The 23,422-nt window shown below is 48.0% G+C and overlaps 10 protein-coding genes across 10 annotated transcripts; 5 read left to right on the top strand and 5 right to left on the bottom strand.

Annotated features, from left to right (window-relative positions):
* Window positions 1-325: 325 nt before the first annotated feature.
* On the bottom strand, window positions 326-1,077 carry BKA67DRAFT_555616 (uncharacterized protein). Its single transcript, XM_046102103.1, has 4 exons — window positions 951-1,077; window positions 762-869; window positions 666-693; window positions 326-606 (listed from the first exon to the last, which is right to left on the bottom strand). Exons 1-4 carry the CDS (start codon window positions 1,013-1,015, stop codon window positions 568-570), a joined length of 240 nt encoding a protein of 79 aa, XP_045961784.1. The 5' UTR covers window positions 1,016-1,077; the 3' UTR covers window positions 326-567.
* A 938-nt stretch (window positions 1,078-2,015) lies between these two features.
* BKA67DRAFT_655807 (Aldehyde/histidinol dehydrogenase) lies at window positions 2,016-3,655 on the bottom strand (the record flags this gene model as incomplete). Its single annotated transcript, XM_046106827.1, has 4 exons — window positions 2,016-2,648; window positions 2,706-3,116; window positions 3,193-3,561; window positions 3,620-3,655. 4 exons carry the CDS (start codon window positions 3,653-3,655, stop codon window positions 2,016-2,018), a joined length of 1,449 nt encoding a protein of 482 aa, XP_045961783.1.
* An 834-nt stretch (window positions 3,656-4,489) lies between these two features.
* BKA67DRAFT_555593 (peptidase S8/S53 domain-containing protein) lies at window positions 4,490-6,591 on the bottom strand. The gene is made up of 5 exons (XM_046102102.1): window positions 6,429-6,591; window positions 5,971-6,193; window positions 4,832-5,910; window positions 4,677-4,769; window positions 4,490-4,620 (listed from the first exon to the last, which is right to left on the bottom strand). Exons 1-5 carry the CDS (start codon window positions 6,456-6,458, stop codon window positions 4,549-4,551), a joined length of 1,497 nt encoding a protein of 498 aa, XP_045961782.1. The 5' UTR covers window positions 6,459-6,591; the 3' UTR covers window positions 4,490-4,548.
* Window positions 6,592-7,855: 1,264 nt separating this feature from the next.
* On the bottom strand, window positions 7,856-8,837 carry BKA67DRAFT_655805 (uncharacterized protein; the record flags this gene model as incomplete). Its single annotated transcript, XM_046106826.1, has 3 exons — window positions 7,856-8,221; window positions 8,275-8,622; window positions 8,694-8,837. 3 exons carry the CDS (start codon window positions 8,835-8,837, stop codon window positions 7,856-7,858), a joined length of 858 nt encoding a protein of 285 aa, XP_045961781.1.
* A 963-nt stretch (window positions 8,838-9,800) lies between these two features.
* Window positions 9,801-12,204, top strand: BKA67DRAFT_555586 (Alpha/Beta hydrolase protein). The gene is made up of 6 exons (XM_046102101.1): window positions 9,801-10,159; window positions 10,215-10,399; window positions 10,451-10,697; window positions 10,752-10,970; window positions 11,045-11,713; window positions 11,851-12,204. Exons 1-6 carry the CDS (start codon window positions 9,862-9,864, stop codon window positions 12,000-12,002), a joined length of 1,770 nt encoding a protein of 589 aa, XP_045961780.1. The 5' UTR covers window positions 9,801-9,861; the 3' UTR covers window positions 12,003-12,204.
* BKA67DRAFT_191254 (uncharacterized protein) lies at window positions 12,097-12,841 on the top strand. The gene is made up of 3 exons (XM_046095353.1): window positions 12,097-12,361; window positions 12,417-12,432; window positions 12,505-12,841. The coding sequence occupies exons 1-3, from the start codon at window positions 12,191-12,193 to the stop codon at window positions 12,711-12,713; spliced, it is 396 nt and encodes a 131-aa protein (XP_045961779.1). The 5' UTR covers window positions 12,097-12,190; the 3' UTR covers window positions 12,714-12,841.
* A 158-nt stretch (window positions 12,842-12,999) lies between these two features.
* On the top strand, window positions 13,000-15,290 carry BKA67DRAFT_191447 (uncharacterized protein). Its single transcript, XM_046095354.1, has 5 exons — window positions 13,000-13,276; window positions 13,328-13,540; window positions 13,644-13,688; window positions 13,749-13,850; window positions 13,904-15,290. The coding sequence occupies exons 1-5, from the start codon at window positions 13,211-13,213 to the stop codon at window positions 15,107-15,109; spliced, it is 1,632 nt and encodes a 543-aa protein (XP_045961778.1). The 5' UTR covers window positions 13,000-13,210; the 3' UTR covers window positions 15,110-15,290.
* A 989-nt stretch (window positions 15,291-16,279) lies between these two features.
* BKA67DRAFT_555572 (FAD binding domain-containing protein) lies at window positions 16,280-19,041 on the top strand. The gene is made up of 7 exons (XM_046102100.1): window positions 16,280-16,906; window positions 16,958-17,068; window positions 17,120-17,264; window positions 17,316-17,470; window positions 17,534-17,691; window positions 17,750-18,098; window positions 18,160-19,041. The coding sequence occupies exons 1-7, from the start codon at window positions 16,778-16,780 to the stop codon at window positions 18,673-18,675; spliced, it is 1,563 nt and encodes a 520-aa protein (XP_045961777.1). The 5' UTR covers window positions 16,280-16,777; the 3' UTR covers window positions 18,676-19,041.
* A 341-nt stretch (window positions 19,042-19,382) lies between these two features.
* BKA67DRAFT_555568 (uncharacterized protein) lies at window positions 19,383-19,887 on the top strand. The gene has a single exon (XM_046102099.1). The coding sequence runs from the start codon at window positions 19,559-19,561 to the stop codon at window positions 19,877-19,879; it is 321 nt and encodes a 106-aa protein (XP_045961776.1). The 5' UTR covers window positions 19,383-19,558; the 3' UTR covers window positions 19,880-19,887.
* A 566-nt stretch (window positions 19,888-20,453) lies between these two features.
* On the bottom strand, window positions 20,454-21,702 carry BKA67DRAFT_643531 (uncharacterized protein). The gene is made up of 2 exons (XM_046105826.1): window positions 21,032-21,702; window positions 20,454-20,971 (listed from the first exon to the last, which is right to left on the bottom strand). Exons 1-2 carry the CDS (start codon window positions 21,496-21,498, stop codon window positions 20,626-20,628), a joined length of 813 nt encoding a protein of 270 aa, XP_045961775.1. The 5' UTR covers window positions 21,499-21,702; the 3' UTR covers window positions 20,454-20,625.
* Window positions 21,703-23,422: the final 1,720 nt, after the last annotated feature.

Below are 23,422 nucleotides of genomic sequence, written 5' to 3'. Positions count from 1 at the left end.
AAAATTCACTCGATTTGTTTTGTTTAGGACGTTAAGCAAGACCCGCTTCACAATTCTCAACTTATACTCATCGACTCGAATTGCAGTGCCCACGTCATACGATAATATAGTTGGGCTCTGTTGCACACTTGTATTTGCGGTGCCGTCTGTGGCTATCTTACTCAAAAGCATTTGGCGGGGTCCGACAGTCATGCACGAGCTTATTTAACCTTCTTTGGGCCATAAACGGAAGGCGGTCACCTCACCACCCAAGCAAACGAATCTTTGAGGAAACTGATGCTGGTTCCGCATCAAGTACAACATGCATCTTCAAAAGAGCGAGCGGTCTTCGACTGTTTTGCTGTTATTATTATGGGAAAGAGGAGTTTAGCGTGCGTATGGGCTCCATAGCGCTGAATTGCACAAATATCTTCCTCTGCTTTTCGAAATCTTACAGTGATAGTACACTTGATTCTTGCATCGAACAATGCTTCTACACATGGATATCTCCAACCTCAACAGGTTAGCCATAATGTTACACGGCTGTAATCTCATGGACACAACCCCAAACAGCTGAGCGCTGCCTGGCTAGAAGAAGAAGCCCCCTTCCTTTTTGCGCCTATTTATCTGGTGGCATAGTCAGCATCACTTACAATATCTAATCAACATTGACCCTGCCGACATACCCATTCTTTCTTACAAGCACGATATGCCCTGCATTGTGTTAGTGCCACGTTCCTTGTTGGATTTGCGACGGCGAAGCTCGGCTTCTCGAAACATACTCAAAATAGTCTGTACACATTTGTCGGTCGCCTCCGTTTCGTTTCAGGCATCGTATGCTTCGTTCGGCAGCTTCTTGACATGGATCGAAATACTCGCTTTTGGATTTGCTGCAGCAAAAGTGTCAGTTCTTCATGGTCTTGTCGCGATTGAGACGGATTGAACGAGAGCTGTCCAATAGAAATACAGACCTTTCAAACTTTCTCTTGGTCTCCTTGTCCCAAGGATCCTTCCCATCATCACCTTGCGATGCCATCTTATTGCCTCTGCGGATTGGGAGAGCGACTGAAGTTTTGCGATCGAAGCTCAACGGAAGCTCTAAGGCTAACTTACTCCGACTGTGCACGAGCGTGGTTCATGACGTCGATAAGCGGCAGGTGGCAGCAGCTGAGCATAATCGATGTGCAATGAGTGATTCGTTTCCACACATATCGGCTCCCCTCTTCAGCATTCGGCGGCATCGCTTCACAGCTGCGACCTTTGCGGATTTTGATCAGTGGTTTCTTCGAAGCCGTCCCTCTTCAGGTGCTCGTAGTAAACGCTCTCAAGACATATACAATTGTGTGTTCCGACAGAGTACTAGGCGCCTCGATGCAAAAGCTCGGTCCAAACCTGTCTTGTCTCGGCCCTTGCTTCTTTTCCGCAATCATCTCGTTGTTAACTACCAACTGCTACATCATATCTATCCAAGTATTGTAGTGGGGTTAATAGATTCAGATCTTGTATGATTTTCTTGAGTCTGCCTGTGGCTTTGCTAAACTAATATACACGCTTACGCCACAAGCTTTAATGCAGTCCGAACAACGAGTCGAGCAGTTCAGAACGCAAGACAGCGCCGAGATAGCGCATGAAACAAACCAATCCAAAAAAAACATCTTGTGTTGTATGTATCCTTTTGATCGACGAAATTCATTCCATAGAACGTCTACTCTCGCATCAGTACTTGGTTGGCGTTGATTCTTAGCTAGGCAAGACCACGTACAGCAGAAATATGTGGTACAGCAGAAATATGTGGTAAACATGTGATGATTGCTGTGGTAAAGATGGGCAAATAATCATCGATTCCTGTGCTTTTGCAGATTTCGCGACCGACTGGGCGCCAAAAAGAAAGGCATGCTTAGTGCTAATACAGTATCTATGTCATATCACTATCCGGCGCCCGCAAGATTGAGCCAGACTCATACTTCAATCTGTTATATACCCACATCAAATCCGCAAGATGCTGTCACGCAACGTCGCACTTAGGGTCTTGCTTCTTACGCGGAATGTTTTACCCAATAAGCTTGAGGATTAGCCCAAGCCTGGAGACCAATCTCACCCCACTCCATGCCAATACCGCTTTCTTTATGGCCACCAAATGGCACATTGGGCGCGAGTTCGAAGTGAGTGTTGACCCAAATACTACCGGCTTGAAGCTGCTCCGCAATGCGCTGGGCACGAGGTACGTCCTTACTCCAAACCGAGGCACCAAGACCTACTTTCGACGCGTTCACACGGCTAACCACGTCGTCCTCGTCCCTCCACTTGAGTACAGGGACAATAGGACCGAATGGTTCGTCTTGCACAATGCTTGAATCCTCGGGAGGATTATCGATGATCGTCGCCGGCATAAAGAAGCCTTTACCTTCTTTGGGCCCCAGCTCGCCGCCTAATGCTGTCTTCCACCCCTCCTTGCCGATCTGCGAGTAGAAATCCTGAAGTTTCTCGTACTGCATACGGTTCTGCACAGGACCGAAGAACGCCTCAGGATCAGTATGATCACCTGTCTTGAATAGCTTAGTTGTGGCTACCATGGCGGCGAGGAACCTATCATAGATGTTTTCGTGCACGTAGATACGCTTGATATTCATACAAATCTGGCCATTGTGGACGAAAGTAAGGAACGTGACCTGTTCGATCTGATCAGCGCTGATCACAACTATTAGGCCGAAATCTAAGACACATACTTTGGGAACGACCGAATCAATATCAACATCGTCGCAGATCACCGCGGCGTCGTTGCCGCCAAGCTCAAGCGTCACACGCTTTAAAGTACTTGCCGCAGACGCTTGGATCTTCTTACCAGTTGCGACAGAACCCGTGAAACTGATCTTGGCCACATCGGGGTGAGCAGTCAGTAGAGGGCCCAAGTCCTCTTCACCACTAAGAGCTTGGAAGACACCAGGAGGGAAGATCTTCGTTCCCAATTCGGCGAGCTTAAGTGACGAGTAGGGCGAATAAGGTGATGACTTCCAGATGAATGTATTACCAGCGAGAAGAGCGGGGAACAGCTTGCCAACCCCAAGGGTGAGGGGAAAGTTCCACGGCACTATACCAACTCCAACGCCGAGAGGGACATAGCGCACAATAGCTGTACGCTAAAGAAACTATTAGCAGGTTGTATTGGCACTTGGAAATGTGGTCTCCCAGCGATGGAAGGCCAAGACAACTTACGTCGGCGTCGTCGATTTTCTTCTCTTCCTTTAGGCGGAGTTGAGGGATCCCGCGAGCAAGCCCCATGCAAAGGTGCAACTCGAACGCTCCAGCCTGCGGTGGTTTTCCCACTTCTTTACCAAGAAGCTCTATGAAATCCTGCGTGTTTGCCTCGATGGCATCGGCAAACTTGTCTAAATAGTCGGCACGCTCATCCTGGGAGAGCTTACTCCACGCAGGAAAAGCAGCCTTTCCTGCGGCGACAGCACGATCAACATCCGCCTGAGTCGACACAGGAGCCTCCCAGAGAACGTCTTCAGTACTCGGGTTTACGGTGTGTCTCGTCGTAGCAGTGGTGGTTAACTCATTATTGATAATGTTATGAAATTTCTAGAGTGAAGATCAGAAGAATGTCTTACGGTAACGATGTGGCTTAGGATCATCTTACATCGAATGAAATCTTGTAATCCGCTGCGGCAGGCATGGTCTTTTGTCTAATACAAACTTGCGAATGTCGTAGTCAATATGGCAAGTCTCTTACGCACGAGAAGAAAACGTCGGAATAAAACAAAAAGAAATGAACCCCCGCTGAAAGATATAGATCGCGGCCGCTGGTGTAGTTAGCCCCATAATGACTGCAGGACATGATCTGATGGTTGCCCCTTGGCTGTTGCGGGGTGGAAGTTATAGCGAAACATTTCCGACAGCCGTGACGGAGCTACCAAAATACACTGTAAGGTAATTTGGCGACCAACTGCAAACCCCATGCAGATTGCTTTACAACATCCTTACTGACTAAGGACATGGCAATGGGCTTCGAGCGTCAAATTTCTACATCGAGCCATATTTGAGTCAATAGTGGACCGCAGATTGGGTTGTAGGTATCAAGATACTGAGTCGTCGAAAGACCACGGGATAACTAGGTTAGTTGAATGTGTTTTGCTTGCCAATTGCACCCCACGGTGCGGACAAGACACACATATTGGATCAATTGTGCATTATCTACAGACCATTTTGTGCCGAACCAACCCACACAGTTTGTTGTTTTCGTGGCCCTGGGTTGGTGACAATCCAACCTGGCCCACTGCAGTAACAGTTTGTACATAGAAATTGAATTCGCCCTCCATGGAATACTATGTACCCAAATCTAACCCGTCACACTCCCTGGCCATTGAGCTTACTGACAAAATCACGATAAATATAACATCAACTATGGGACTTTTTTCACGGTCAACAGTGTTCAAGTTAATTCTTCAGGATAATGGCACTCGTATATAGGGCTGCACCAATAATGACTGCCGATTCGAATCTAAGTTCGGAGGGAGGAAAGCACAAACTTGGTCCGTGGTTCCGGCCGGCCGCTATCTGTCAGTCCACTTAAACAGCATCAGAGGCTGCTAACAGTTTCTGGTAATTGGGAGTGCCCAAGCCCGTGGCAGGGTCCCATCCCTTATAAAAAGATTTAGCACAAGGTAATTGCAAAAATGGACGAGGCATCAACTTACAGCAATGGCGGTGAAACCTGCGCCTGAGATGACGGGGCAACCACCGATCTTGCCAGAGGTAATATCGTTCAAAGCGCTGGAAGCATTGCCGTACTGTTGTTTTCATGATTAGCAATATGGTCTTGTTTTAACCATAAATAGAAGACATAACTTACCAGCCAAGGGTTAAGGAAACCAAGAGCAGCTTTGCCAGCAGCAAGACGGTTGCTATTAACGAGCTCAATCACACTGGCGAACGTTGGCGCAGCACAGGAAGTTCCGTCGACAGCTTCAGTCTTGCCACTAACAACAATTTCAAAATAGGTGGCAGCCGCAGCGACATCAGGATAAGCGCGGCCGGCACTGTTGTAATAAGCCGTGTTACCGTCGTTGTTCTTAGAGAGCCAAGACTGAACCTGAGTTGTCTGGTAATCTGGCTGAGTGAAGTAGTTGGAGAAACCACCACCACCTGAGGTCCAGGCAGACTCGGTCGTGCTTCCTGTGGTGCCTCCGACCATGGTGACATAAGGGCAGCCACCGGGGAAGTCGGGCTGATAAGCTTTCTTACCGCTAATGGTACAGCCTGAACCAACACCGGAGTCGCCAGACGCAAAAATAACAGAAACACCAGCGGCTCCAAGTTGCATGAACTGGTTGCAAGTCGTCTGAGCTACACTCTTGGTGACAGAGCTCTCATCTCCGCCATATGAGACAGATATGACATTCGGACGCTCGGCGGCGCTGAGACCCAAGAGATATTCTGAAAGGTACTCGTAGATCTGGTTGTCGTTACCACCAACAGAGTAGAACTCGTTGGGGATATCGCTGGTAATGGCACGGGCGTATTGCACATCCAAGTTCGCCTCGTCACCTGGGTTGCTGGCTGGGCAGGTACCAGCATTGACAGTAGTGCAAGTGTAAGACTGAGCGCTATTACCAAACCCTGAAATGGCAAATTTACCCAAAAAGGTCTTCAGATCCGACTGACTGGGGTACTGCTTGATGAAACCAGCAATGCCCATTTTGCCTTTAGTCAAGGTGGAAATGCCTCTGAAGCTGTAAAGGCTTGCCAGGATGGTCGGAGTTGTGTAGGTGACCTCAGGGCTGATGCTGCTATCATTGACGCGAAGTTGAGGCCTCAACTGGCGGAAGCCGAAGAAGGTGGTGGGTTGGATAGTCTCAATGTGATCAAAAAGAACCTCGGGCAAGTTCACACTGAGGGCTCTGGTTGCCTTGACTCCGGTCTCTGTGTTCGCTGATCGGTCATTGTCAGCTATGCGCACATGAGAACTGGCTTTTCAGGAAATGTACTTACAGTAGGTGTCATATTTTGTGCCCAAGAGCGTCTCAGCTCCGCTGATGGTTGTGTTTATAACAACAATGTTGCCACGAGGGTTGAGAACAGCGGAGTTGGCAAGACTATGGTTTCCAAGCCACTCAAAGACGAGCTGACGCGATTCGCCCGAGGGTGCGATGATCGCATCGATCTCATCACGGGTCATATGCTTTCCATACTTTGCATGGCCTGGAGTGGCAATCTTAGACTTCATTAGACGACAGATCCACCAGCGAAGGCCTTCCACATTTTGCGATCGTATTCAAAGTAGAGCGTTAGATGCTGCTTCCATGCAGGATCGGGCTTATGCCGCTCACTCGAGCCCCGAGACTTGCCCCATCAAATAACTGTCGGCTCTCGCCATAGAAATTGATACGCAAACCCGAGCTATTTTGGATCGCCCAAAGAGTACTCAGCTTTCAAGTAAAGGGACTTACATCCATTGCCAATTTTTGCATCTGGGCCATGTTCTGATGCTTGAGCTGAATCCTCAACTCAAGGACCTCGTCGGCGTCGGCAGCGGCATCTTCCTTGACCCACGCGGCCGGGGGAGCTTCGATTGACTCCCAGAGGCTAGTTGGCACGGCGTTTGCAGCACGACGGTCCGAGGCAGGGAGAGCCATGGCGCGGACCGCAAGCGCCAGGACGGTGGAAACAACAGTAGTAGGTATAAACATGGTGTCTAAATGCGTGATCCCTGACGTCTAAGGCCTCAAATCTGTACGAGAATCCGATAGCCAAGAATGTCAAGAGATCTTGGCTCCTTGGCTCCATGGCCTTACATATACTATGTCTCTGTCCATCAGGGTGCTAATCTCTTGGCGTTGACCGATCAGGAAGCAGGATCAGTATATTGACTTGAGGGCCCGGCATTGCCGAATCAAGAGAACTGGCCAAATCATGTCTGCCATGAGTTGGTATACCACCTGCCATCAGCCCTTCCACAACGGCTGCTCAAGTTCAAGTCAATAGCATATTTGACCTGTAGTGGAATCATTTTCATATGAATCTATACCTCCTTACAAAACAAGAAACGTTGCCCCGGTTCAATGCTGCCACAGCATTTGTCGTTTTGTCGTTTGCCTGCCTTTTAGGGAATGGCACTAGCCGTATGCGCTGTATATAATACCACTCACATGCACAAAGCTATCGGACAAATCGATTACGGGAATGATGAACACATGGTGAAAAGCTCGTTAAAATAATTCGTTAGCTTAGTTTCAAAAGAAATATTTTCATGAGCAGCGGATGTCAATTCCGTATGTTCGCATTATCCTGTTCGGTGTTTACGTCAAACACATCAAAGCACTATCTCCACAGTCGTGTACCTGCAGTTTCTGGGCACCATGGGTAGCGATATGCTCGGATGTCGGATGGTGAAAGTGGACTTGAGCATACACATAGGTGATGTTGGATATTTTCGGCACATGAACATCTCCATATCATCACGGATGTATGTATCCCTCATGCGTTTGTCAGAAATGTACGAAAGCACCTGCTGGCGCTTTTGGCTTGGGGCGCTAAGGGCAACCGTATTGCAATACTGTGTCAGAAGACACAAATTGATCGTGATCACTATCAGTACCGGATGACTGCAGCGATATTTATAGTTGAGCGCCCTGCAGTGATCAACACAACGTCAGGCATTCACATATACCTCGTAAGGGCATAGAGGTATTTAATCCGTCAACTTTAAAGGCTCGGTGTCTCATCACAGGCTCTGAAAGGCAGCGAATTAGCCAGGAAAATATCATGTAGAACATCTGTAACCTAGACGAACAGTGCAATAAAGTACTAATCCACGTCATAGTTAATGATTTTACGATCAGGCTTGAGCTGTATGTAGTGAACATCAAGGAACCGCTTATTGAGGTCGCTTGTAACCTTCGACGTCGGTACTGTTGGCTAGCTCTTTCAAGTCCGCCCTACCGTAGTTATCCCCATACAATTTGAGCTTTTCTTGTATGGCCGAGTATGCATCACTACCAATAACCATTCTCAATGGAGGATCTTTCATGATTGCAAGCTGGTACATCGCCTGACCACCTTTCTTGGGGTCACCAGCTTGGGTGCCGTTGCGCTCTCCCATCATCTTTTCCGCATCCAGATGATCATACGCCGGGTGCTTCTTCTCCGGAAATTTCATCGAGCGACCAGCCCAATCGGTTCTAAAGCCACCCGGCTCGACACACTGAAACTTGATGCCCCATTCAGGCTTTACTTCCTTGCTCTGCTAAAAATCAGTGGTTTATCCTATTTTTTATGTCACTTATATGTACTCACCACTGCCTCGGTGAAACCTTCAACCGCCCACTTGCTCGCGCAGTAAATGCTAAAAAGCGGAACACCGCGTTGGCCACCGATCGAAGTAACCTGCTGAATGAGTCCTCCTGGCGGCTTCTGTTCCCGCATAACGCTCATAGCTTTTCGCGTCACGGCAATTAAACCAAAGAAGTTGACCTCCATCTGGGTCCTGGCAGACTGCTCATCCAATTCCTCAAATGGACCCGACAAACCATAACCGGCATTGTTGACGACGATATCAACACGATTGAAATGCTTCAGCGCTTTGCTGAAGGCATTTTCAATATCCTCTTGTTTTGTGACGTCTAGCTTGAGTGAGAGGAAATTCTGGAGTTTGGGTTATTGTCTAAGCACATGTCCACCGAGAAGATCGCAGGGATAAGGCGTGTCATATTTACCTTCTCGTTAGTGTTTTCAAACTTGAGTTGACCTGGGTTTCTCGCCGTCGCGATGCAGATATCACCTTTGTCGATGATCTCTTGAGCAAGGTAATACCCGAAGCCGGTCGAGCAGCCAGTGACTAGGAATACTCTTGAGGACATACTTTCAGTTTTGGTACGAGCAACTGTAATATCAGATACTGATAAATTTGGGCTTTATAGGTGTCGATCAACCTACAGCAACGTCACAAACCATTCTTATATACAGTTCCTTAGTGGGCAGCGCAGTAATGACGTTGGCATAAGCTGGCTCTTATCCATTGTCAGATTTCAATGATCCACAGTCAAGTCTTTGACGTCCCATTTCCCGAAGTATCCGTTCAACAGAAGCACTATGTATTTTGCAGCTCGGGAACCTTTTATTAGCTTTCCAACCATTGCTGCTAATCTTGACGCTAATCCAAACGGACTGCCGCAGTTTGTGCGGAAATTAAGAACCAACCGCGGTGATGTATGATATCATGACGTACGCGGTGTCATCAAGGTGAACCGCAATCGAAAGAATTGCAAAAGCGTGTATAGCACATTTGCGCCGAATAACAACGATATCGAATCTCTAAATATGGACGGGGGTTGAGTAATCCCACATGCATGTTCGATATGGGCATCTTTAAAACTGCTAATGTATACGAGAGATAGAAATTCATTATGTCCAAGTGGCTACTAATTTTCACCTTACGTTCTTGAAATTTCGCGCTTGGCAGCACTACTTTTCAGTGGAGTGAAGTCCATCAGCTACGAACTGTTTATCTGGAAATTGGCCAAGGTGCAAAGCCCTACATATTCTCATGAGGGTACGAAGAAAGGTTTCCCACCGAGGACATGTTACAGACTGCAGTAGTACCAAAGCATAGAAATGCTGTTGACTCACATATCTATGTCGTTTTTCCAAGGTAGTTCAGTCGGAGTGGAGATAAATCCGAGCATCGATGGCTTTCCACATCCACGCATGTATACTCCGTAGAAGTTGAAGTGCTGGGCAAAGGATCCCCACGCTCATGCCCCGCGTTCCCCGCTAAACGGAATGTGGAGGACGAAGTATAAAGAACGCTCTGGCTGTAGGATACCTGGACAATATGGTATTCTTACTGTAATAGCTACTGGATAGTTGTCGTACTCAATCATCATGGAAGCACTGAAAGCAAGATTCCCGGAACTTGGCTTCCATCCTCTACAAGCTCCTTCGTCGCACCCGCACTACTTGTATGATCCGTTCCACCCTTCGAGCCGTATACTTGGAGCCGGGCACCAGAAGACAGAGGGGCGTCGTAAGTTTGATGTCGATACAATCTTTGAGAAGGATGTCGCTGTAAAGATGAGAGACAACGCAACGCTATTCACCGATGTATTCCGGCCGGTAAGCTCGGACGGCGATGTGAAAGTGCCAGCCGTCCTTGCATGGAGTCCCTACGGGAAAAGCGGCGGTATGCCCTCGTGCTCAACCTCTGTTGATGTTTTCAATGCTCATACCCACGACAGGCGTCCAAACCTATGACAGCATGGGCCCTTTCCGATGCGGTCTTCCCCTAGGAACGACATCGGGTTATGAGAAGTTTGAGGCGCCTGATCCAGCCGATTGGTGCGGTCGGGGTTATGCAATTCTCAACATTGATGCAAGGGGTGCTGGAGACTCAGATGGTGACATCGCCTTTTGGGGCGAGCAGGTACGAATATTCGCTCGCATGAGGTGCGGTGTAACTGACTTGGTGAACTAGGAAGCAGAAGACGTCCATGATACTATTGGATGGGCGTCACAACAGCCATGGTGCAACGGTTCTGTCGCCATGGCCGGAAACTCCTGGCTCGCCATTGCGCAAGTCAACTATGCATCTAGATATGCCCACCCAGCGCTCAAAGCTCTTGCCCCATGGGAGGCAGCGACGGACCCATATAGAGACCTACTCGCTCGGGGAGGCATTCCCCATACGCATTTCGTCAGGATGATACATAATGGCATGGCCGGTAAGTTATGTGTCATTCGATACTTTTGTTATAGCTTTGACTGAGACTATCAAGGAAAGGGCGGTATGGAGGATGCCGCAGCTATGCTGGAAGTGCACCATCCCTTTGTAGATGAATATTGGGCGACGAAGCTTATCCACACCGAAAATATTGACGTGCCACTGTACCTAACAGCTTCTTATTCGACTGGTCTACACTCCAGAGGCTCCTTTGATACATTCAAGCGGGCCAAATCAACGAAAAAGTGGCTCCGGGTGCACCCGTACCAGGAATGTAAGTGTAGTTCAAAGCCAATTTGGAGGTGCTAGTGATGAATTACGGCTTCATGAATTGCTGATACCCAACAGGGTGGGATTTATATCGCAAGGAAGTCAATGACGAATTGCAGTCTTTCTTCGACAAATACTGCAAAAATATGGACAATACCTGGGAGTCGACACCACCGCTGCGTGTTTCATTGCTTGGCTTTGATGGAAGCCGTGCCAAGACCATTGTAGAGCGACCGACGGAGAAGTATCCTGTGCCTGGAACGGAGCACCGACGATACTTCCTTGATGCTTCGAAAGGCTCTCTGTCGTTGTCAAAGCCACAAAACGAGATGAAGACCAGCCATGATGCACACCATCTCACTGACTGTTCGGATTTTGTGGTCCAATTTGACGAAAACACTGAACTCGCCGGCTACCCCATGGCAAAACTCTGCATGTCCTGCGACGAGCACGATGACATGGATGTCGTCGTCCAGATACGCAAGATCGGGAAAGATGGGATCCCGCTGGTTAGCATGAACTATAAATGCCCAGTTCCAGAGCCAGAAGTACCCGACGTGAACATCGCCAAGTTCTTAGGGCCTGACGGAATGCTGCGGGCTAGCCATCGGGTTTCAAGACGGATGATCGACGACAACTTAGAATACGCTCATGATAGAGCTGAGAAAGTCCCACGAGGAGAAGTTGTTAGCCTAGAGATTCCGATATGGCCCATTGGCATGGTATTCGAAGCTGGTGAAGGTATCAGTAAGTCACTTCCGAGTTCACGTTCCGTCCTTCTAGCATGTCTGTGCATCGCATATTGCCTATGGCGCAAATGTGTGATACTCCCAAAGAGTCCAAAAGTACTTGAAGGTGAAAACTGCTGACTCGAAGTGTTGTAGTGTTGAGAGTTGCTGGCCACGATCTTCGACTGCCCGAGACTGAAATGTTGAGAAGCGATAAGCCTTTGGACGAGAACGTTGGGCGTCATCAAATACACACCGGCGGTCGGTGGGATAGTTTCTTGGTTGTACCAGTAATTGCAGAAGGCTGAAGGGCTGCGGTTGCACTGTGTAATCGTCTGGGTGAGAATCTGGATTTTCATCTATTTATTTTATCTTTTTATCTCGAAGAATCCTGGTTCATCTACGCGTGTCGCGAGGCAAACAATCAAGCCCAAGCTTAGCGTAGCGTAGCCTTAGGTAGTTAGCTCACCTGGGCCATCCCAGCCACCACAAAGCAATGCAATGTTCCTGTCAGAACTTCCCCGCCTGTCAGTTGATTTGGTCCCCGGATTTTCTCATCATATGTCCCACACTCCACCGTCGATTCAAGATGTCCAATGCAAGGCCTAAGCATAGCTTCATTTGCCGGGTGTGCCAGAAAAGCTACACAAAATCCGAGCATTTGCAGGTGAGCTTGTCCCGTCCCCAAATGACGTCACGTAAGCTAAGCTCGGCCTTCGCAGAGACACGAGAGAACCCGTAAGCAAGCTTATGACAATGTTCTGATATTGTGATATGAGTTGTGGAGCTGAGTATAGTGCCAACTTGCAGATACCGGGGACAAACCATTTGTCTGCTCGACATGCGGCAGGGCCTTCGCGCGTTCTGACTCTTTGACGCGGCACATGCGTATTCGTAAGTGTTCCGAGTATGCCAGGATGCCAATTTCAGCCTCAGACTTTGCACAGTTGCTCGCTCCCTTACATGGGCCGTTGAATCAGCACTACCTCTTTGCGCAAATTATGTATGTCTTAGCATAGGATTATGATCAGCTAATTTGATGCTATGCCTAGATGACAAAGCAAGCAACTCCGTTCAATATGCTCAACAACATAGCACTACCACATATAACAATGATGCAGCAAGTCTAAGTGGTGGCAGCGACATTACACAGCAGATTAGTAGATCATCTGATCGCCGGGTGTCGACTGCACAAGAGTTGGAGGTAACACCCTCAGATGAATATTCCTACTCAGTCCCGTTCACGGATTTCGAAGGTGGTCTCGCTTGGCCGGATGCGGAGCAACTTTTTCACACAATCATCTCTTCTGACTGGGACTCCTTGACCTTGCCTCCGCAAGATTGGCCGACTTTGCAATCAAATGAGCTGGTATCTGACGCACAGATTGATCCTAGATTGCAGGACAACCATGAATCTTCTGCACATAATGGCGAATCACACAAGGCAATACAGAGTCTTAGTACGATGATTACCAATGTGGTGAGTTTATTCGAACAGTGAATATCATCGTCAGTAATGGCAGTTTCAAACATATCACCTCCCTCTCCGCCGGTCCTGTGCCCATTCGTGGCCATTTCCTGGGTTGGAACATCGAACAACCAGCGAGTCCAACAAATTTCTAACAAAGATTAGTCTACTCGAGTGACGAGTGCAGTGGAGACGCTGCCAGACCTGACGCCAGCATTCCTCGACAACTGTTTACAGACATATTTCAATAAGTTCAACCCCACGTTCCCGGTTCTCCATCGCCCAACATTTGTGTTTCGAGAATGTTCTCCCAGTTTACTATTGAATGCCATTGCGCTCGGCTCCTTGTTCATTGGAACTGAAGATGCTCTTTACAAGGTAAGCTCTCATTTACTCGGAGCCTATGACTGTCCTCCGCCAGAGGGCTCTCAGCCTGCCTGGCAATTAGATAATCAGGTTGACTTATACTAAAATGGTTCAGGGAGAGGCGTTGTGGCGTTTAGCATATACAGCAGTCTCGACATCGGTAGGTTCACCATCCGACTTCGGCTCTCAGTCCAAGATAGCTGATATTTTTTCTCTATAGTGGCAGAATCTCATGGGTCATCGAGGAACATATGACTCTCATAATGGTCTGCAACTAGTCTTGACCGCACTGCTCGGTCAAACATATGCCATGATGTCCAAAGTTTGTCTCAGACCTACCTTCTTGCACGGCATTGCCGCTCTAACGTGACCTAGACTGAGAGTTTACGAACGACCAGCCAAATATATCAGAGTCTCAGCTTCAATTGGGCCAGGCATTGCGATTTGTTCAACTTCTCTAGTCTCTCACCATTGAGTCTTCCTGGACCGGATAATCGCGAAGAACAGATGAAAAGTTGGAGAGTTTGGGTGTCTAGAGAATTGCAATTACGTGCCTTATTGGGACACTATATTTTGGATGGACAGCTCTCCTTCTTGTCTGGTCAGCCCACGGCTGTCGTACATACAACCAACCCTCTTACGTTGTCCAGCAGTCCCCGTCTCTTTGACTGCCAGACAGTTGATGAATGGTATTCGGAGATGAAGATCATCCAGAGTACTCCAGCCAATTTCCGTGGTATTTACGGTGCACTCTTCGAATCACAAGCCTTGGATCCCGCCTTAGGAGCAAGCTCAAACACATGGGCTTTCCAATCACACATTGATGTGCGTGTGGTGCTCGAAGGTATACACGCCTCAGTACGAGAGACGCAGGATCCGTTATATATCCCATCAATCTGGTGTCCGCCCTCGCCCTCCGATATCAGCGGTGCGCTTCTTCAGATTCGCCGCCACATAGAGCTAGGATGGTCTCAAAATTCACTCGAACAACTCGGGCTTCTCATGCGGTGGCACTTTGTTGGGTTGGATGCTGCTTCCAAGTTGATGACCATGAGCAAGGAGCTATGTCGTCTTTATCATGTTGAGCAGAGCTTATTCCGCACCCAAGATTCGTCTACAAAACATATTGTGTTCTCGGAATGGCTTGATAGCTCTGCTGATGCTAAACGCGCTTTACTACATGCTGCTGCAATCCAGGATCTTGCTGCACAGCTACCATTGAACCACATCAACTCCATGTGGATGCCGATTCCGATATTCGCCGCTGCGACAATATGTGTTCTATTCTGTTTAAACGGTGTATCCACAGTGGCACTACCAAATACGGTTGACTGGAGCATCGTGCTGGATGGGCCGGATCCAGTCGCAAGCAATTCGATCTACGAGGATCAGAGCCGAAATAAAACCCAGATGTTTTTCGCTTCAAGTATCCGAACACCTAATTCGACCATAGGACAGTCGAGAAATTTGAGGTACGACCTCAATTCTCTACAGACGATTATTCATGCAATGTCGGTTCAGTGGGGCGTATGCACGGAGCTAGAACATGTGCTTCAGTCTCTCAAAGCACATTGTGTGTAAGAACAAGGAGTCCTGTACCAGATACCGAGTTATAGTCGCCTTGTCTTTAAGAAGGGTCTTTCTCATATTCCCTTTCTGGAGCGGAGCTTGGTCTAAATCCCAGCATTCGGGATTTCGATCAATAATGAGTGCCATTAGAGCACTTAAGCGGACTTTACGTGGTTTCTTTGATAGAGTTACCATCTTATCCATGTTCCCTCCAGCGAGCACAAGTTTCTTTCACGATATCTGTGTCAAACGCGCCCGTTCTACTACGTCTGGTTTACCAAATGTCCAGGGCTCTCAGTTTAGATCTTCCATGCTTAACGATTCGTCATGATCCAAGAAAACAAGACTCTGGCAGTTGTATTACTGGAGGAGCATGGTGATGGTTCCAAATTTCAATGGCACACGAATCTGTATGTTTGAGATTCTAGTACGGAACGTGTATTCTGATGTACATTTCTTGTATGCACATTTCCGTTCCGGCTATTATTCAGCATTATATTCTCTAATTATCGGCAGTAACGGTGTTGGCACCGTGGTTTCTGTTCACCGCATCCGTTATAGAGCACTTCCAACAACGTGACACCACATAATATGCCTTACGAAAGCTGGCGCTGGCGTAGATTTCGATATTGTGGAACAAGTAATATTTGATAGCGACTCAGAAGCCATTGCAATGAAAGTGGCTCCTTGGTATGGGCTGGCACCGGGTCAGATTCCCCAGTTGACGTGCAGAGGCTGAGCGGGACAAAGAACATCAAGTTACACTATCCTACTGTCTTTGCGTATTTTTCGGTGGTAGAATTGACGCGTCAATATGCGGATGAGCTGTTAGAGATGGTCTGGAAGGGTAATGTCAACGTTGGCGGGTATAAAGTGTATGGCTTGGTGGGTGTAAGAATGGCGCAAGATGAAATAGAGGAACCAAGGGCTGAAGGGGAGATGGTGTTGAGAACACCACAGAAATTATTTCTCTGGTTCTTCTCTAGCGGAGGAACGGCACTCGGGATGGTTGTGTCGGTAGTGACCTCAGCAGCAGCACCACATTGTTTCGCGCGTATAGAAACCGCCGAAGGTTATTGATCGTCAGGTACATCCGTAGATGCGTGGTGCCATCCATTGCAACATCGCATTGTGGAGACTGTAGCGTGGGGCGTGGGGCGTGGGGCACTAGGGATCGTTGTGGGGAAATAGTGATTTGCGAGTTTCTAGAGTTTCTAGAGTTTCTTTTTGTAGCTGGTCCAATACGTAGGTACTTGGTGTGATGTTACACAAGCGTTTGCACTTTGGACTTCACTTCGCTCTGTGCATTTGCATTTTCAAAAGCCTGTCGGCCAATATGTCAGTCCTAGCTGGTAATGCACTGGTGGACAGCACGACCTCAGACTCCTTTTCGAATAGAGACGTCAAGACAGGCGGTGTTGCTAGACAGAAAGATACAAACAGTGAAGAGATACCAGTTTTGATTATAGGCGGTGGGCCCAGCGGTCTACTTCAAGCGTATCTACTTTCGAAATTAGGCGGCGAGTCTGTCCAACTGAGCTGTGAGACGATACTAATTCCCTTGTAGTAAAATCGTTGCTCGTTGAGAAGTACCCTCAGAGACTGGCAGCCCCAAAAGCGCATGCACTTAGCCCAAGAAGTTTCGAAATATGCCGGCAATTTGGCTTGGACACCAAAGCTATGCGCAACCTAGGTTCACCTAGAGAAGACGCATTTTGGGTCAATTTTCTTACTAACTTATCTGGTGAGCGGATTGGTGTGCTACCGTATGAGAGGATGGATTCTAAGGTGCTGGACGACACACCGGAGGTAAAGGTTGAAATAATTGGCGTAAAGATGGAAAATATTGACTGTTTCTAGATGATCCATAATATCCCTCAACCAGATTTTGAGCAGTTTCTAGCGAAAGCGCTGGAAAATGACCCAAATGTGGAGATACGAAAGGGATTTGCTTTCGTCTCCTGTAGTCAGGCATGAATAGTCACCCGCGTACCAGGCCAATGATGGCTAATTACTGGGCAGGATGATGATACTGTGACTAGTATACTTGAAGAGCGCAATGATGACCATCCTCTATACGTGCGATCACGGCATGTCATCGGTTGTGATGGCGCACGAAGTCAAGTCCGAAAATGTCTAGGGATTGGGCATGAAGGCGAAGACAGCTGTAAGTCCATCTGCAGCAGTGCATTCTCGTTTAGCTAACATTTATATAAAGACGAAACTATGATGACCATCCACTTCAACGCTGATTTGCGGCCTGTGGTGAAGGATAGAGTGGGAATGCTCCACTGGATCACCGATCCTGCATGTTCTGGTTTCATCATTGCTTATAGCTTATCCGGAAACCAAGTCCTCATCAGTAACTTCGATGTAAGTTTCAATGTCGGACTGGAATATGAAAGGCGTTGGACAGCTGTGTTAACTTCGGTCCAGTCTAATAAGTATCCTGTGCAGTTATGGACAGATGAGCTCAGCAGAAATGTGGTATCAGCGGCCATAGGCGCAGATGTGCCATTCGAGATTTTGAGCTATAGGCCATGGGTACTTAGCAGAAAGGTCGCAACCCAGTATCGCATCGGCAATGTTATTCTGTAAGCACCAGTTTCAAATACCCCAACCTTCGCATCCGAGAACTAAACTACCACATAGCGCTGGTGATGCAGCTCACTCATTTCCCCCGACTGGAGGTCTCGGGCTGAACACCGGAATTGCTGATGTTCATAACCTCGCCTATAAAATTGCCGCGGTGCACCGTGGATGGGCCGACCCAGGCATACTCGAATCGTACAACGAGGAGCGGCGTCCAATTGCTATGGTCAATGCAGCCCAAAGTGTCAAGAATGGCAAAGCGATTTTTTCGTTCTTGAAGACTCTGGGCACCGCTGGCATTGAAGATATTCAAGAAGCACGAGCTAATCTGCTGAAGTCAATCGTTGACCCGGGTAAGCAAGAAATGATCAATGAAGAAGTGCAGGGTCAGCGCGAGCATTTTGACAATGTGAGTGTTTAAGTCATATCTGCAAATTTCATGGAAAATCTTGCTTACCGGCGATGTACAGTTGGAACTCCATATTGGCTACGTTTATGGGCAGAAGGATACACCCTCGCATGCCTCGCATTATATTCCAAAGTTTGTGCCTGGTGCCAGGTTGCCCCATGCTTGGATTAGTTGTGGAGGCTCTAGTGTTTTGAGTCCCCATCAACCACTAGATGTATCGTACGTCAAAGAATGGTCAATGGAGGACATTTCTGCGCGAAAAGCTTCGATCCTAGATCTATGCGCCTATGACTCCTTCACTGTCCTAGTCGGCTCCGGCGGCGTTTGGGGAAGGTCGTTTGGTGAGCTTCAGCAGAGGCTCGCGAAGAAAGGCATCAAGATTAATCGCTATACTGCACCAGGCGACTTTGACTTCATCTTTCCAGAACAAAAGAGGCTGTTCTCGAATATTGCTGAGTTTGCAAGTGGTGGTTGTATTCTTGTGCGTCCAGACCAACATATACTGGCGAAGGTAAAGCCAACAGACGCTATTAACGATCTGGAAAGACACGTATTGCACCACCTTGGACTTGCTTAATGAATAGTCAACGAGCTTGATATTTACAGCTACAAATCGTGGTCGACTGATCGTGTGCACTCAATTGTGGATTGTAGATCTACTTAGGAGATTACTTGTTCGGGGATCAAGTAATAACAGACGGATATGACAGTCGTGGGAACAGTCGTGGGAGTATGTTACATCACAAATCACTTCCACAAAATATAGCAACACCCATCATAGATCAGGCAGCGTCATTGAGCTTCAGGACATTACTTGGCGGTGGCTAGACCGCCGAGGAGAGCAACCCTACATTTGAGCTTGGGGCGAGACTTCGATTGCTAAATAGTAAAGGGCATTGAGTACTTGTGTTCGCATCACTACGTGAGATGCTAACAATGGGAGAATCTTTGCGGGAATTATGAAGGCAAACGTGAACATATTACCACCAATCTTCTGAGTTGGTCACAAACTACCACACGCTTCCAAAACGAGCCTGGGCAAAACTTTGCTCCGAGGCAGCCTTCTTAGATGCACCGACGAGATCGCTAACAACGTGTGGAAGCCGAGGCCTGCGGTGCGCCAGTCAGGTCTCGAAAACATACATTTCCGGGGACCGTTTTCTGTAAAAATCATCTTTGTGTGACTTTTCATTTGATACACAAGAGGTATCTGAGTTGAACGAGATATCTACAACACGATGGGTATTTTACCTGTCTGGCTCGGCTTCAATCTCTATGGAGCTACCGCTGACTTCACCACTTTCGGTGCCGATCTGTACACCATCACCAACGGCCCCCAAAGTCTTTTACTCCAGTGAGACAATCTCCTTTATCACCCTTAGTCTTTGCAAGATCATGGCCCTGTGATTGTATCTCATAGTCTTTCCAAACCAGGAATTTTGATTTGCCGCACATGCTTCATGAGCTATATTTGTTATATTTACTATTGTGGCCCTGTCCCTTCAGTTCATTTACTGTCTCCCGTTCTTATCGGTCTGAAAAAGTTGGACGTGTCACTTCTGCACCTACAAATGTGTCAGTATCAAGCTGATGACCATCACGGTTGCGATCAACTTGATTCGCCAGAATGTCGTTATATTATCACTGCTTTGGCCTTTGCTGAAAAGTTCAACATGTTCAGGAGGAAGAGGATCAACATCACTTTCGTGTTCAGTCTAGGCCTATTTGTGGTCATCGCAAGCTGCATTTGCCTTGAGTTTATTGTAATTATGGCGAGATAAACCAACACTGCGTCTGAATATACAGACACCGTCATCTGGGGGGGGGGGGGCTGGAGGTAGGCATTAGTGTTATTGTGGCTTGTTTCCTGGCACCACGATCGTACTTGAGTGGCAGAAAATCAACTTCTAAGCATTGGCAAAGAAAACTCTGATTGAGCTGCGTTAACCTTCAACACCAAATGCGAAGGCGTTATTACTTCAAAAGGCCGTAGACAGAATGAGCAAGTAAATTTGGTGTCGATCACTCCTCATCTTTGGACAGTGGCCACGAGATCCAAATCCAACTGGGCGCCAAACCAATTAGGTATACCAGCTCGGAAACTGGGACCGCTAGTACAATGGAGGATGGGTTGGATCTTCGTGTAGACGGGAAGACATGTGTAAAAGACGACCGTAATAAACAGCGCGAAGGAAAGCTACGGACCCCAATCTAATCAACATGAATAAATGGTTAGAGGTGTATCAACATTGTATCAAAACGTGTATGCAGGGGCCGGTTGGACCCCTTGTATAGTGTTGCAGAGATCGCCACCCTTGCGTCAACGGGTTAATGTGGTTCTGTGGCATAGCAGAACCGCAAGTAAGATATGTGTTATTTCGAACAATGGCTATGTAGATGGGATATATATTTGCGTCGGCGGCTACCCGACAAGTAGGAGCCTATATACTGGTGCTTGGGTCAGAGGGATTCTAACACTTATCCGACACAGCCAACGTAAAACGCCATGCCTTAGAGATTGATGTGGCTATTCCTTGATCATAAAATACCAATTTGAGGCACTTTGGGAACTGCCTAATGAGGACTTCATCCAGCAATAGGTGCTTCCGTAATAGTCTCCCCATCCAGCGCCGGCGCAAGTACCATTCGTCGCGCAGCTGTTTGCGCAATCTTCCGCGGTGTCTGTTATTACATTGCCAATATCTGAAGAACCCCCGCCACCGTTGTAATCGAGGTTACAAAGCACGAGAAACTTGGTGTTGCCTGAGGCTTCGTAGTAACTTCCATTACTTGACGGACACTTTATTGCTGAAACAGTCGCTGTTGCTGTCGCGCTGGAGCTCGTTGAGGTCGAAGTTGCGTTTGAGGAGCTACTTGGAAAAGTTAGACTTGTCTCAACGAGTGCAGATGCCATTTTCAAAGATCTGGCTCACCTTGATGCCGGGGAGCTACTGCTCTTATGACTTGTACCCAGTCCGACACCTAGACCGACAGCCAGACCGATAACCAGGACCGCTATCAGTGGCCCGAATATGAGCCAGAATTTCTTCCTCTTAATACCCAATATCCTAGGTTCCGGCGCGCCCTTTTCCGACACACTTGGCCCTACTGTTCCGACTTGCGACGGTGCCCATTGTGATTGGGGAGGCGCTACTGAAGATTCGGGATATGGCGACTCGGGAGGGTATTGACCGTATCCACCATTGACAGGCGGCGCCTGGTATTGCTGATGCGGCACGCCGCCAACCGGATGCGCATAGGTGTTGGATGGATCAAATGGTTTTCCGTAGACTGTTGGTCCATTAATCACCTGCGGTGCCTCTGGCTCTGACACGACCTCGAGGCCGGCTGGTTCATGCACCTCCAGGCCTGGTTGTTCGTGCGGATTATAGTGAGCCATTTCCACTGTAGTGTCGCACGGTTCAATTTAATCTCAAGACACGTCGTCGAATGGGTTGATTTTGTTAATTCGCAAATCACGGCATTCTCGGAATGATTCTCACTTTGCACTGCAGGATTGTTGGAGGAAGGAGTAGTGACGAAACTGTCGCCTCTCAGTGTGCGAATTAGACGAGACATGCACACCCCCGTGAATCAACCGTTGGCAAACCTCGAGAATCGAATCCTTCGGCTCCTCGTCCCCATCTCACAACTTCACTAATGCCCGGGTCGATGTGGATCCGTAGCCCTGTTTGTGATCACCATTGCCATAATGGGTCTAGAGGCAGGACCAAGCTCTATTCCAGGCGCTGCAACCGCTGACAAGCTTTAACCGCATCTCAGGCTGGTTGGCTGGAGGGCACCCAAAGTACCGTTTTAGCACTGGACCCAGAGCGAAACGACGGCAATGCGTATTACGGTTCGCTTCCCTAATAACTACCCTGTCGGCGAAATGACCAAATATCCACTTGGCGACAATGGCTGTCAAGGACGATGCTTGCTCCAGCACACCGGTATCAGGGGTAAGGCATCCCGCCAGGCCACTCCCATTTGTTCGCAGATTTCAATCTTTCGTGGCGCAAGCACTCGGCCGATGACCTCGACAACGAGGAGACGGCCAATTTTCCTCCCACATGGCTCCAGAACGCTGTAGACCTCTATAAATAAACTAGCAGAAAAATGTTGTTGATTCATATATGACTTCATTTATATAGTGTTGAATAACCGGCCGCACCAAGCGCTTTGCTCAGGCAGCCTTTTGACTATGGCTGTATGGGAATCCTAGCTCACCCACGAGACACAGAAGCACTCCAACTGTTTCGGCAACTTGCAACTGTTCCACCGGACTAAGATACTACAACCTGCTCTCCAGGTAGCAGCAATTTATGTCAGCTTCAGACAGCATCTACAATTTTTGTACTGCATCTTCGCTTGGAATCACTACGTGCAAACATCAACGGAAATGGGGCATAGGGATTGATCGAAGCATTGACTTCTTCTGCCGGTGTTTCCTCCAGTGTATTGGAGAAGCCAATTTCCGAGCTTCCCATAGTTTCTTGTACTATTAGGGCGATGTATGGAGTACACAGTATTGGGATAGCGACGGCGGCCGCTCTCACCGCAGCGCGGTCAAAGCCTATTAAGTGGACAAAGTACGGATCCGTAAGCCCTACAAGGATAGCGAACCAAAGTTGGCAAAGATGCTCGCTTCTCCCCACACGCATCCATATTCCCGGGAGTTAAAAGCCTACCATTATTGCCTCAATTGTGGTCATGATATCACATTTTATGCCAAGCAGGTTAAACATCCAGAATATTGCATGTTATTTGTATTTGACACCTGGTCAGTTGTTGCGTGGAGCTGACAACATGATTGGTTCTCACAGCAGCAGACATGTCAGCATAGCTGAATCGTAACAACTTGAGTCTGTCGCTCAGCTTGTCGGTCGCATTGCAGTAACCATCAAAGTTGGAGAAAGCTACCGTAGTAGGAAGCTGATATTCACGGCAGCGCAAAGAACACTATGTTCATACTTTGGCTATATGCTTCAATAGTATCTTGTATTCTCTAACCCAGTCGCTCGCCCTCCAGATCGAAGCCATTTGTCAGCTGTGACACCATTCACTAAGTTGTAGTTGCTGTCAAAAAAAGTTCATGGACCCCTTGTCTACAGCGAAAGAGAGGGGAAAAAACAAAGAAAGAGAGGAAAAGAAAAACTCCCGCCCACCTTCCATTTAAATGCATCCTGGCAAAGCCTGGCACCCAAATGGTTTCACCGCAACCACAGCGAAGAACTAGATTTAGCCGTAAGATTTTCTAGATCAAAATCAGAAGGTCTGATGCAGTGGATGATCGCTCCAAAGCCGGCTGAGACAAGCCCGGG

The sequence above is a fragment of the Truncatella angustata genome, assembly GCF_020726525.1.
Source record: "Truncatella angustata strain MPI-SDFR-AT-0073 chromosome Unknown BKA67scaffold_2, whole genome shotgun sequence".
Classification (NCBI taxonomy): Eukaryota; Fungi; Ascomycota; class Sordariomycetes; order Amphisphaeriales; family Sporocadaceae; genus Truncatella; species Truncatella angustata.
The sequence above is the reverse complement of the archived record's forward strand: the minus strand, read 5'-3'. Positions and strand labels throughout refer to the sequence as shown.